This window comes from Polypterus senegalus, chromosome 17 (genome assembly GCF_016835505.1).
Source record: "Polypterus senegalus isolate Bchr_013 chromosome 17, ASM1683550v1, whole genome shotgun sequence".
Taxonomy (NCBI): domain Eukaryota; kingdom Metazoa; phylum Chordata; class Cladistia; order Polypteriformes; family Polypteridae; genus Polypterus; species Polypterus senegalus.
Genome location: NC_053170.1, coordinates 85478589 through 85493710, shown reverse-complemented (window position 1 = coordinate 85493710; position 15122 = coordinate 85478589). Strand labels below are relative to the sequence as shown.

Here is a 15122-nt window from a genome sequence, read left to right as displayed (position 1 = left end):
CCTTAAAATTTTTATTAAGAAGAAAATTAAACCTTTTTAAACTGAGGGGAAATATACCAATAATTATTTGTTAAGGATCTCTTTGTATACCACATTGTGAGTTCAGCCCTCCGGTTGTAATATGACCAAGCTGTGTGCTGAGCTTACTCTTGAGCATGCAACGTACAGTTGGCCATGTGAACAGTAATCTTGTTTCAAATCTCACAGCTTGGATTGCTGCTGTCATAATCGGTTTGAGTTTCATGGTTTGTTTCAATTACGACAGTATTTGTAGGACTTGTGTTGAAGAGACATTCGGCATCTGTCAAGTGTTGTAAGCATACAACCGGTTTCATCGATAACTTCACTTCCAGCTTTTGAGAGTTTAAATATTCATAAATATCAAAGTGTCCACTACTGAAATCGTCATCTGTGAATCTAAGGTGTTTAAGAGGCATTGGCGGTTGTCGAAAGGTGTAAAATTTTTGGCCATTTCAGTACACTTAAAAGTGACAACCGAACAATTTAGCGGCAGCCATCAACTCACATGCAGAACCATAGGTGAAGGGCTTAAGCATTTCACTCTTCTAGTGCTACTGTGTAGTCTAATTATCTCCTGTACCGTCATCAGTCCACACCTTGAACCCATCCCAGTCATTCGATACATAAGACACAATGTTCCTCCAGATATCAAGAGTGAGCCTGATATGGCAGTGCAATATGTAACAAAGAGAATGGAAAAGGTAGGTGCCATCTCTGGGCATGGAAACCACTCGGTAAGTGACAGTTCTTTGATCGATGGTGATCACCTTGATAGACATGTTAATGTAAAGCCGTGGATTAAATAAAAAGGCTGTAGTTATCAGCAGGGAGACGTGAATACCATGGCGAAGCAAAGAAGGGAATGTAGAGACCAGAGCGATGGACGGCCTTATATAGGCAGGCAGCCAACAACGTGGGAGGCGTTGGGATGGGGGACCAAATGCCGCCTGACACGGTGACCGAGCTGCAGGCTATGGACGTATATATGTACGTAAGTAGGATTCAGTTAGTGTTGGGAACCCGTGTACCAAATTTCTTGAAGATGGGCCCATAAGTAACAAAGACCGTTGGAAAGTTCAATATGGCGGCTGACAGTGGCGTCATACCACTGAAATAAGTACATACATTGGTTTCGGTTAGCGCAGGGAAGCCGCCTACCAAATTTCGTGAAGATGGGGCCATAAATAAGAAAGTTCAACATGGCGGATATTGTCGACCGTTATGACCATTACGCGTAGAATTTCGAAATGAAACCTGCTTAACTTTTGTAAGTAAGCTGTAAAGAATGAGCCTGCCAAATTTCAGCCTTTTACCTACACGGGAAGTTAGAGAATTAGTGACTTTGGAAAGTTCAATATGGCAGCAGTGGCATACCACCGTGGCGTCATACCAAATTTCGTGAAGATGGGGTCAGCCTTCTACCTAGTTGGAGAATTAGTGGCGTTGGAAAGTTCAATATGGCGGCCGACAGTGGCGTCATACCACCGAAATAAGTATATACATCGGTTTCAGTTAGCACAGTGAAGCCGCCTACCAAATTTCGTGAAGATGGGGCCATAAATAAGAAAGTTCAACATGGCGGACGTTGTCGACCCTTATGACCGTTACGTGTAGAATTTCGAAATGAAACCTGCTTAACTTTTGTAAGTAAGCTGTAAGGAATGAGCCTGCCAAATCTTAGCCTTCTACCTACACAGGAAGTTGGAGAATTAATGATGACTGAGTGAGTCAGTCAGTGTGGGCTTTGCCTTTTATTAGTATAGAAGTAAAAATAAGTAGATAATAGATAAATTAATAAGTGAATATGGATAAATAGAGAAGAAAAAGAAATGGGGAGAGAACTGCTTCCTCAGTGTTTAAAAAGCTTATTCTAAAATATTATCGATTAGTTCCTGCCAGATTTTCAAAAATCTCTGCACAGATCCTCTAAGTGAGAATTTGATTTTTTCCAATTTCAAATAGTATATAACATCAGTTACCAACACTGACTTAAAAGAGGAGGGTTAGGATTCTTCCAGTTTAGCAAGATAAGTCTACGTGCCAATAGTGTAGTAAAGGCAATCACAGTTCGTTTTTCCTTCTCCACTTTAAGCCCCTCTGTGAGCCCACCAAACACAGCTGTTAGTGGGTTAGGAGGGATTGTGACACCAAGGCTGTCTGAAAGGCATTTAAAGATTTTGGTCCAGAATGATGTTCATTTGGTGCAGGCCCAGTGAGGCCGGAACCTGATTGCAGTGTTCGCAGGTTGAATTTTGCCCTTGGAACATGAGACAGATGTGCTCGGTATATCATTTTTGAGTTGAATAATTGTTTGCTTTGTGCATATGGAGCATGAGTGAATTCTCTGCATTGCTGCCTTCCACTCCTTTCTGATATGTTGAGTGAGAGATCTTTTTCCCAGTATCCTCTTGGATCTTTGAAAGAGAGGGACTGTAAAATGATTTTATATATTGCAGAAATGATGTCTAAGTCCTTGAAACTAATCAATATTTTTTCCAGCATAGAGGTAGGTGGGAGGTGAGGAAAATTTGGCAGGTTCTGTTTAACAAAGTTTCTAATTTGAAGATAGTGAAAGAAATGTGTTGCTGGAAAGTTAAATTTGGAATGTAATCATTTGTAGGATGCAAAGACGTTGCCTATATAAAGATCTCTAAGTGATTTAATCCCAAATGTTTTCTAGACATTTAAAAATGCATATGTTTGCGAGGGTTTTAAAAAGGTGGTTCTCATACAGAGGTGCCACCGATAAAAGATTCTCTATCTTAAAATGCTTTCTGCCTTGGTTCCATATTTTGAGTGAGTGAAGCACAGTTGGGTTATTAGTATATTGGTGATAACTTCCATTTATTGGGGCACAAAGCAGGGAATATAAAGAAGTACTGCAAGATTTTATTTCTATTGCAGACCAAGCCTGTGTATGTTCATCTATTTGTGTCCAGGATTTTATAGCTTGTATGTTTGCTGCCCAGTAATAAAACTGAAAGTTAGGTAGAGCCATGCCACCTTCTGCCTTTGGTCTTTGTAGGGTCGATCTTTGGATACGTGGATGTTTTGAATTCCAAATAAATTAGGTTATGGTTGAATCTAATTGCTTAAAAAATGATTTATTGATGTATATTGGAATGCTTTGAAATAAAAAGAGAAGCTTATGGAGGATATCATCTTAATAATGTTAATACTTCCAGCTAAAGTGAGATGAAGGGTTGACCGTCTATGCAAGTCTTGCTTAATTTTTTCCATACAGACAGTGAAATTTTGTTGATAAAGAGCTTTATGTTTACTTGTGATATTTACCCCTAGGTATTTAAACTGATCTGCAATGATAAAATGGAGGGTGTCCAATCTGATATTGTATGCTTGAGAAGTCACTGGAAAGAGTACATTTTTATTCAGATTAATTCTGAGACCAGAGATCTTTTAAAATTCTGTAAGTGCTGTTAGGACTGCAGGTACATTTATTTTGTGGGTCTGATATATACAGTACCATATCATGTGCATAGAGAGAAATTTTCTGTTCAAGTCAACCCTTCTCTGATAATTGCCTTTATCTCATAAGCATTACAACAGTGAACTGCCAGAGGTTCAATGGTGATCGCAAACAGCAGTGGTGACAAGGGGCATCCTTGTCTGGTACCACGTTCTAGTTTAAAGTAGTCTGAACAAATGTTGTTAATACAAACTGAAGCTTCTGGATTGATATACAGTAGTTTGATCCATGCACAAATGTTCGGGCCAAACCCAAATTTCTCTAATGTAGTGAAAAGGTAGTTCCATTCAATCATATCAAATGCTTTTTCTGCATCCAAGGATAATAAAATCTCTGGGATGTTTGACTTTGCTTTGTGAATATGTTACATTAAACAGGTGTCGAACATTGGATGTAAGTGTTGGCCTTTAATAAATCCAGTTTGATCTTGTGATATTACTGAAGACAGCACTTTCTCCATCCTTCTAGCTAGGACTTTGGAGAGTATCTTAACATCATTATTCAGAAGTGAAATTGGTCTGTATGATGCACATTGTAATACATCCTTATTTTGTTTAGGAAAGACGGTGATTAATGCTTGGTGAAAAGTTTGAAGTAGAATTTTATTGTCTCTAGCTTCTGTGAATGATGATAATAGGAGGGGAGTTAGCTCAGTGGAGAACTTCTTACAAAATTCGGCAGGGTAGCCATCGGGGCCTGCTGCTTTCTCAAAGGGAAAGATTAATGGATGGAAAGGAAGAGGAGGTGGTGTGACAAGAGCAGTTCCTCCCCCAGTATGACAGATGGCAGTGCTTCACTGGCGTGGACCCAGTAAGGACACCTGCAGGGATTTATGGGAGTCATAGTCCTGAGGGACAACCCTGTCAGGGTTCTTGGGTGCCACCAAAGGGTGCTCCCATGCTATGACCCCTGTACCAAAAGTACTCCTGGGTCTAACATATAAATGAGTTGTTCAGCTTCCTCCAGTCAGTCAGAGCTGGGAGGCAGAAGGCAAAAAACCCACCTGGAGGAGGGAAGGGAGGAGAGTTTTATCAAGAGATTGTGGAATTGGTTTGGAAACAAGGTATTCTGTGCAATAAAAACCTTTATTTTGTATCTGGAACTCTTTAGCGTGGTGTGTCTCCATGGCACCACCTGTCTTTTGCAACATACCACATGTATGCATGAGCTTGGAATTCTGCCATTGGGGAGCGTTCAGTCGACGAGCAAGGGGTTATACCTTTAGAGCTTTGATCAGGGGGTTTGGAGGAATATGAATAGGTAATGATGCTAACCCATACGGTCGAAAACGCTACCTACACGCTGCAAACACTGCACTCTAACAAACAGCCCTTCATTTTACAGCGTAAAACTGTTAAATCGTGAAGGTAAGCAACTGTAAAAATGTAAAATGGTGAAGCTCTGTTTCAGTAACACAAAAGCAGTGCAATTAAACATACAGACCAATGTCATATTTTTTAAATTGTTAACCCGTAAAAAAACACATATATATTCTTTTCTGTGGAAAAATGGTAACCATGGCACCAAGGTGTTTAAAGAAAACTTACTGCTTGTTGAATGTTTAAGGTTTTGCTGTAATAAATGGTCACATGCTGACCAAGAACATTCATTCTGTAACTTTAAACAGCCACCTTACATTCATTTAACTGAAAATAATTCCATGTACTGGCTTTACAGAGCGGTTTCTTCAGTATTGCTTTGAATGAATGTGCACCCAAAGTATAATATTCTTGTGTGGTTGCCATATAGAAAATGGTACGATCTTTCAGAACCTTTGTTTTTTTCTTTTGCCATTTCCTAAATTTGCATATAGTTTTGACATTTTCATAAGGGAACGCCCCCTTTTGCCATATCGTGCAGAGGGATCCACATACCTTTGATCAGGGGGGAGAAAAAAACTTAAACAGTTAGAAAACTCACCTCTGACTGAAGGTGTTTAGAGGTTATGGAGGCTGATTTATGGTGGGTTGTTTATAATAAACTGGCAAACCTCTAACACGCCATGCACCACAAAAGAGCAAATTGTTCTTCTTCAGCAGACAACATGCCATCATTTTATTAAACTTTAAAATCTTGAAATGAAATGAAATGACCTATTTTTACCTAAATGCTGTTATTTTACTGATGCTAGCTGTTTATTGGTCTCTGCTTCTGAAGGCATTTTTGATGGTTTATTAATTGACAAATTTTTTATAGCAATGGATTTCAGTTTACGGTAAGAACTTCATTTCTAATGTAATGTACTGCAAACAGTTATTTATTGTGTAATATAGAGCTTTAAAAAGTTATACCATACAGCTAAAATAGTGCCAACTTGTTTTTAATGGTTAAATTCTGGCAACCACAGGTGCCAGTTTATTACCATAAATTTTACATTTTATTTTTTTTTAATGTGTGTTGGTATACACCAGACACTGCTGGTACATATCACAACCTGACAGTATGCACCAAATACTGCTGGTACACACCAAGTACTCCCAGCATGCTCCAGACACCACTACTACACACCAAACACTGTTAATACACACTTAAAATTAGTAGTATGCACCAAACACTGTCAATACACACACCAAACACTGCTGATGCTCACCCAATACTGTTTGTATACTGTTTGTTCGCACCAAACACCACCACTATGCACCAGACACTGCCAGTACACACCAAACACTCCCAGAATGCACCAAACACTGCTGGTACATACCAAAATTTAACAGTACGCAGCAAACACTCCCAGAATGCACCAAACACTGCTGGTACATACCAAAATTGAACAGTACGCAGCAAACACTCCCAGAATGCACCAAACACTGCTGGTACATACCAAAAACTGACAGTATGCAGCAAACACCATTGGTGCACACCAAGCACTGCCTCTATGCACCAAATAATCCCAGTATGTACCCGATACTGACTGTATGCACCAAACACCACCGGTATGCACCAAACACTGCAAGTACATCCCAAAAACTAACAGTACACACCAAACATCATCGGAACGCACCAAACACTGCTGATGACCACCAAACACTGCTGGTGCACAACTGCCAAAAATGGAGAAGTGCCGATACTCAATACGCACTGACCCATTTCAAGTCCCAATTCAACATATAATTTCTTTAAAACCTGGTAAGAGATCCCAGATATAACCTACATGGACCTGATGACCCTGGTAATGAAGCCAGAAATCAGACGTAGATCTCTGAAATTTGGTAGCAACAGTGTTAATGACTGCACAAACACAATCCTTATAACCCTTATAGTCATGGTGTTACATTTTCTGGAAAGAGATCTTAAATATAATCATAACTGAAGCTGTGGTGTGCAAGATTATGATTTATGATATCCACAGACTCTGAATTACTTGACGACAAAATGAAGTACATGCAGCAGACCCCCGTGACCCTGTAGTTAGGATATAGCAGGTTGGATAAAGGCTGGTTGGTTGGTTGAACAATGAACACCAAAGTTAACAAATGAACAAAATATCTGGCAATAGTGCCTTGCTCTCATGAAAGGTTCTGCTCCAGCACAATTCTGGAATGTACTAAGCAGATGTGAAACTGGATGGATGGATGGACATACTCCATGTCACGTGGCACACCACTGTACAGCACCAGCTCTGTCAGGCAGCACATTACTGGCTTCACTATGGAAATATGAAATTGGGCTGCAACGTCATCCCACAGCCATCTACTTTTACGATTTCTAGTAAACTGACATACTCAGACCACGAGATCGTCAAGTTTGTCAACCCTAGAATTTGTGCCATGTGCCATGGGCTTTTGCCAGCCTAAACCAGGGCATTATATCACCTGTCACATATGTGCGCATGGGAAGCCGCTGAAGGCCTTGAATGATAGTTATCCCGAGCCAAACCGGGAGGTGGTGGAGTGCACTGACTCTTTTTCTCGCTTTTCTGCAGGACGTTCACAGGAAATTCTGCCTGGCCCTGATGATGTCAATTCTGGTTCTGACCCCTTTGACGTCACTTCCGGGCCCAAGCCTATGAATGAAGACCCTTCCGGTTCCAGCCCCTCTGAGGTCACTTCCTATACTGGCCTTTAAAAGAGTCACCTCTGATCTGTACACTTCAGTACATCAATTTGTTCAATTTTGTAGCCAGGAAATAATATATGGGTGGCTGCCCCAAACCTTGCTATGGCTCTTTATCGTGTTTGTGACACACCTTATAAATACCTTGTTTATGAGATATTTGCATGAAAAATGTGGCTCTAGCAGATTAGAACAGCTTTGAGTAACGCACTCGAGAGGCCAAGCTCCACACGTTCTGCTGAAGCTCCAAAGAAAAAAGCAAAACGTTCTTCTTTTGGCTGCTTCCATTAGGGGTCAACACAGTGGATCAACTTCTTCCATATCTTTCTGTCCTTTGCATCTTGTTCTGTTACGCCCATCACCTGCATGTCCTCTCTCACCACATCCATAAACTTTCTCTTAGGCCTTCCTCTTTTCCTCTTCCCTGGCAGCTCTATCCTTAACATCCTTCTCCCAATATACCCAGCATCTCTCCTCTGCACATGTCCAAACCAACATAATCTCATCTCTCTGACTTTGTCTCCCAACCATCCAACCTGAGCAGACCCTCTAATGTCCTCATTGCTAATCCTGCCCATCCTCATCATACCCAATACAAATCTTAACATCTTTAACTCTGCCACCTCCAGCTCCGTCTCCTGTTTTCTGGTCAGTGCCACCATCTTCAACCCATATGACATAGCTGGTCTCACTACCGTCCTGTAGACCTTTCCTTTCACTCTTGCTGATACCCGTCTGTAACAAATCACTCCTGACACTCTTCTCTACCCATTCCACCCTGCCTGCACTCTCTTCTTCGCCTCTCTTCCACCATCCCCATTACTCTGTACTGTTGATCCCAAGCATTTAAACTCATCCATCTTCACCAACTCCACTCCTTGCATCCTCACCACTCCACTGACCTCCCTCTCATTTACACACATGTATTCTGTTTTGTTCCTACTGACCTTCATTCCTCTCCTCTCTAGAGCATATCTCCACCTCTCCAGGGTCTCCTCAACCTGCTCCCTACTCTCGCTACAGATCACAATGTCATCAGCAAACATCATAGTCCACGGGGACTCCTGTCTAATCTTGTCTGTCAACCTGTCCATCACCATTGAAAATGAGAAAGGGCTCAGAGCCGATCCCTGATGTAATCCCACCTCCAACTTGAATGCATCCGTCACTCCTACCGCAGACCTCACCATTGTCACACTTCCCTCATACATATCCTGTACAACTCTTACGTACTTCTCTGCCACTTCCGTCTTCCTCATACAATACCACAGCTCCTCTTGAGGCACCCTGTCATATGCTTTCACCAGGTCTACAAAGACACAATGCAACTCCTTCTGGTCTTCTCTAAACTTCTCCATCAACATCCTCAGAGTAAACATTGCATCTGTGGTGCTCTTTCATACTGTTGATCCTCACTAAAGCAGGTCACAGTAAATAGTCAACATCCAGTCGATCTCACACATATGACGGCACACCAGGGCAGCAGTGTTAGAGTATAATCCATCCATGTAAATCACTCAGCTCCACTGTGTCTCATGAAGTATCTACGGATATGTCAGATTGCTGAAGCTTCAGATGTGAGCAGTGAAGTACACTTGTGAGTGTTCAGACGATATACATGTACAATTCTCATCTTCTTTTTACTTTCAAAGCAAATGGAGGAGATGTGGAGAGAGGTGAGGTGGATCATGGATGCCTTGCAGTACGCACGATACAAGCAACCCACTGGTGGACTTCCAATCATGTGGCTTGTGGACTTCACGGTAGAACACATCCCAGAGAAGATCGACTCTACCTCCTCGCACATGGACTACATGCCAACGCCCTCACCTTCTCCTGAACTGCGAAGGAGAAAGGCAGTCAGTGGTAAGCCAAGCTGGTGGTCTGCATGTTTACAGTGGACTGAGTGTTTTCTTTCATGGGCTTTGTACTTTAGTGCAGCTTTGTTTAAATCCATTGCAATTATTAAAGGAAATGTTTGGTATTTTTGAAAAACAGTGATGGAATACCCCTGAAACTTGTTTTGTCAAGTGAACGTTACCATGCCACCTTCTAAGCCTACTTAATCCTGAACAGGGTCATGAAGCCTGCAATTCCCTGGACAGGGTGCCGGTCCATCACACAGGAACACGCTCACATGGGGCCACTATGGCCAATTTAACGTCACCAATCCATTTAACTTGCATGTCTTTTGACTGAAGGAGGAAACCTACAGAAACATGGGGAAAACATGCAAACTCTGTGTATGGAGCACCAAGGACCCAAATCTTGGTCTCCTTAATGGGAGGCAGCAATGTAATCACTGCGCCAACATGCCATCCAAACATTATTTAGCTTCTTCTTTCTGCTGCACCCGTTAGGGGTTGCCACAGCGGAGCATCTTTTTCCATTTTGATCTGGCAAAATCTTACAACGGATGCCCTTCCTGACGTAACCCTCCCTATTTATCCGGGCTTGGGACTGGCACAAAGAAACACACTGGTTTGTGCATCCCCTGTGGCTGGGTTACCCAAACATTATTTAACATTAAAAAAATAAATAAAAGCATTTACCCAACATCTTATAATAGAAACCAAAGACTCAAAACTCTGGTTCCTTTGATTCTTAACCCTACAAACTCAGCTCCATTGTATTGGACCCGTTGGCTAGACTGAACCCTAATGCAATATTTTTAAAAAATGTAAAAAAATTATTCATTTCCTCATTGCTATTATTACAGCACAGTGTTTTGCCATTAAAATGCCATATTACATACCCCAATACCACATTTCATTCTTCCCTCAAAGATGGCCGAATTGCACAACTCATTTGTGTACAATTTGACGGACACACTATTATGTACTAAATGAGTGGATGTTTCAACTTTCAGATGACACCACATTCCACTTTCTATGTTTTCCCCTTTCTATATTTCAAAATTTTGTTTTTTTGTTTATAAAGTCGTAATTTGAATGCACAGTATAATTTCTTTAACAACTATATAGGTTCTAACAGAATAGATTCTGATTCATATTCTGAAAGAGAAATGTCTGAACTTTATTATGATGGATGAAACATGAATATTGAGTGATGCATGATAATGGTATGGCCGGTTAAAGCAAAGTAGTAGATAACTGACCAAATTGAAGCCGAGTTTAAAGGGTTAAATATGGTACGAGGTGAAAGGGGCGGGACTTCCAAGTTTTATCATTTCAGTCAGTCAGTCAATCATTTTCTAGCCTGCTTAGTTTCTAAACAGGGCCACAAGGGGGCACTGGAGCCTATCTCGGCCAGCATAGGGCACAAGGCAGAGAAAACCCCTGGATAGGGTGCCAGTCCATCACACACACACTATCAATCTCCCGAATCACACACATTAGGGCAAATTTAGAATCGCCAACCCGCCTAACCTGCATGGCTTTGGACTGTGGGAGGAAACCCATGCAGACACAGGAACAACATGCAAAATCCATGCAGGGAGGACACAGGGTGCAAAATTGGTCTCCTTACTAAGAGGCAGCAGCACTATCACTGGTACCCCTTGTAATGTTAGGTATTATTTTTGATTATTTTTTTGTGACATTTCAATTCTACTGTGGGAATTTTGACAATTGGGTATATTAGCTTGGCTAGGCTGCTACGCTATTAAACATGAAGTTGCATGATTAAACTTCCATGGTCAAATGCATCATTTATTCATATAAAAAGAATTTATGAGAGCCTTTGTTATTTTGTTTCCCACATTGTTTCTGGCCCCTGTGACAGCTAGGGGGCACCACTGAGCCCTAAACCCTTCCAAGGTTGCACAAGCACAATAACAAGCACGTCCTTCTTTCTTCCTTCCTTCAGTGAGTGTTGCCTTCCTTCCTCCCGACTCTGCCTCAGCTGGAGAAGGCTGGAAGGCTTCCTTTTATGTCACACCCGGGAGTGCTTCCGGTGCCAGGACAATGGAAACCCAGAGAAACAGGGATCATGAATCTGGACCGCACCCACTGGTGGCACCCCTGGCACCCAGCAGAGCTGACTCACAGCGCTATGACTCCCATCATGCTCTGCAGGTGTCCATATGGTTACTGAGGACCTAGGATGCTGCCAGCTAGATGGAGTGGAGATAAACATATTCTGAAATAGTAGCTTTCACCCACTGCTCCTTTATTTTGTCATCCTGTCCAGGCAAGGGTCTCATATCCATCCCAGTCCATCACTGTCCTTTCATTCTGGCTTCCCTTCTCAGCAAGGACCCCCATTTTTGATGCCAGGTAATCCTCCCTGGCACTTACACTGCTTTCCCTGATTCTCAAACTTTGAATCTTACTTAGCTTCTGAAAGATAGGACGAACTTTCGGGTTTTGATCTTTGCCTGGTTCCTGGCGTTTCTCTTCTGGTCACCTTCATTATTTTTCATAGCTTATCCCTCTGATACACTATAACACTGGAACTGGAATGAAAGTGGCATCTTTGCTCTTCCGCGGGTTCTGTTTCTGCCCTACAGGTGTAAAGGGAGAAGGACTAAGTAACCATGTTTCCCTGTTCACCATTCACAATATCCTGATATCATAAGAGATGCCTGACGACATTCATAAATAATGTTTCACTTAACAACACAACACAATATTCCAGGTCAAATAAATGCGTGGCAATATTGTGAAAAAAACAATTCACAGCGAAACTCTGTGACAAAGAAATTTGAGTAACACATTGCGTTTCACTTCCAGCAAAATGTGAGCCACTGACACACGAACAGAGGCTTCTACTTCCTGTCTACAAATGTTTACATAAAGAATTCTAGTCAAGGTAACAAAAATCACCAGGTTCATGTTCTGAAATTTTGTTGAGGGACCCAACGTGTTGTCTTTTCCGTTCATCACTAATAAAAATTAACTTTTGATATCCAAAAGCTCCTTGAGGGACCCCATCTCCATTGGTTTCATTGTAGCTATACTTCAAGTCCATCTTCAATAAAGACACAGGTCTCCTCTTCGTTTGCCTGCTCTGCTTTTGTTGTCTTTCATGTTTTGTTACACTTTCCGGTCCTGCATTATTTTTTATCGGTTTAGTTTATAAGAATTTATTGCACCATCCCCTTTTTTTACGAATGATATGTTGCTTTTTGTTTTAATCTGAGTGGTCTAGTACCCCTTTTGTAAATAATGCTCTTGTTACTTGTTCTAGACTCCCAGCCTGGGTCCGATGAGGAGGGCTGCTCAGAGGTTTTCCTTCCCACCGACAGTGACTATGATTCCAGCGATGCACTGAGTCCCCGGGAGCTGGACCTTGTGTACTCATCCTCCCAGGACATATCCCAACAGGCTGTTTCGGGGCTGAGTGGGAGTGCACCAGATGTCTTGCAGGCTCATGACCTGAAAAACACCCTCAGCTTAAAAGAGGATATTCGACTGTCCAGCGGCTGTGAAGCGGAGATCGAAACATGCACAAAGACGGTGGATGGCTTGACTTTATCTGTGTTCACCCCCAAAACCTCGGAGAAGTCATCCCACAGTAAACAGCACAGCCAGCCCCAAAGTAAAAAGAAGCTGCTCTCCAAGCACCAGCGGCACAGCTACTTCAGCTGCCATCATCGCTGGCTCCGTGTACATAGCGAGAGCCAGGCAACTTCCTTATCAGAGGGGGTCTACACGCCACAGCGCGAGGAAGACTTGCCACCTGATTCGGCATCTGGCGGATATGAGCCTGTGTTTGAAGAGCTACCTAGGGGCTCCTTCTTATCTCACGCCTCGAGCCTCCCAGAGGAAGAGAAGACACAATATCGTGAGTCGAAACAGAACGTCCGGCGGATATTTGTAGAGCCGTGTAAAAAACCCGCACCATCCAACAAGGAATGCCAGCCATGGACTCTACATGTGGGTGAGGCGCCCTCCGTATCTGAGGCCCCTCCTAGCATCGCCATTGGAGACGTGGGACAGGACGTAGATTCTGATGACCAAACCAATTCTCAAATATCTGAAATTTTTAGTAGTACACTCTAGGAGTTGGTAACGTTACTGGACTGAAAAGTCTATAGCCTTTATGCAATTTATATGATATGTTTCCTTCGTTGAATGTTTGTTGTTGAATATGTGAGCATGCAACAATGTTTTCAGTCTTCGATTTCTTTCACTTCAGTGTGTGTATAAGAAGGCTTAAATGGATACTGCATCCTTATACTTATTTGTACGGTGCTCTTCCATAATGAAAGGGGTGTTTGAAGCATAAAGCCAAAAGTGGCTATTGACCATCTCCTTTAATTCCGAGAACTATCCATTTTCATCCCAGGGCTTGGCGTTGCTTAGATCCAATGAGAAGCACGAGTCTGAGCAGAGAGGGCTACGTCACCAATAACCAATCTCCATCATGATTAGATTTCCTGTGTCCTTCTGTCACAGCCTGGTCAGAAACTAAAATGAAGAGTATGAGGAAACGTCCCAGATGGTAGAACTTACAGGCCAAGTGTCAACATTCCATTGCATGTGTTAGGACAATTCTGAAATGATCCTAGCTTCACTTTAAAAAAAGGAGGTTAATTTCAAATGTTTAAAGACTTCTCTATTGACGTTGAGATGAGGCTGGCCAGTTTGGACAAGACGCATATAAGAATTAATCTTTGAGGAGATACTGCCCCTTTTTACTCTTAGTGAAATATTAGCAAGCAGATACTCTCAATGCCTATAAACAATTTGGACCCCCTTGGACGTTCTCAAAACGTATTATTATATTTCAGCATCGAATTTCAGTGGATTTAATTTGGCTCTTTTGACACCAATCAGCAGGAAAAGGCCATTTGAATAACAAAGTGTAAACTCTGTAATGTGGTTGCAATTGATTACAAATCTAAAACACAATCATCCGACCTTTAAGTCGGTACATAGTAGACGGCGGCCATGTCAGCCTTGAGTCTGTGTGCGCAGGTCTTGTTAAGTCTGCACATTGCAACACTTTCCTCATTCCTTTTTACTAAACTGTTATGGGTGTATGGAGGTCAGTGAGTGAACGATTAGCTGTTCCCATAGGAAAATCTGACTGCTCAGAGGTGGATCTTTGGTGGCTCATGAGAAGAGATTCTCATTTATGTTTCATTTAAGAATCAGCTTTGTTGCAGATGTTGCTCCTAAAATTTGTTTTGAAGACATAGCATTAGATAATAGGGAGACAATTGAGGTAAAAGGAGTTAAAATTGAAAATTTGGTACGAAAAGCATGGTATATTTTGTGGGATCTCTTTCTTGTCTTGTCTTAATCTCTTCCAGAGCGTCATATTTTTAACTTATTATTGGATTGATGCCTTTATCTGAGGTGACTTGCAACATTAGAGATAAAATTGGTGACATTTCTTTTGCAGTACAGGCAGTTGAGGTGACTTCATAGTTACAGCTCATAGTTACATGGTGTCAGAAGTGGGATTTAAAAACATAACCTCAGGGTTTGGAGTCCAATATCATATTATCTAACTTATATTCCAGAATGAGTCTGATCTAATTTGAGCACAGAAACATGAACTGCACATGGTGTCAGTAGTGGGATATGAAATGACAGTATCAGGGTTTGAAATCCCCCGTACTTTCTTCCTGCTTGAGTCTGATCAAAAT

At 41.8% G+C, this 15122-nt stretch overlaps 1 protein-coding gene across 1 annotated transcript in view; it reads left to right on the top strand.

Moving 5' to 3' along the window:
• Positions 1-13527, top strand: part of ankfn1 (ankyrin repeat and fibronectin type III domain containing 1) — a 195216-nt gene extending 181689 nt beyond the window's left edge. Inside the window, exons 17-18 of the mRNA XM_039739380.1 lie at positions 9214-9427; positions 12713-13527. Of these exons, the coding sequence (XP_039595314.1) occupies positions 9214-9427; positions 12713-13527 (1029 nt within the window). The remainder of the gene's footprint in view (positions 1-9213; positions 9428-12712) is intronic.
• The last annotated feature ends 1595 nt before the right edge of the window (positions 13528-15122 follow it).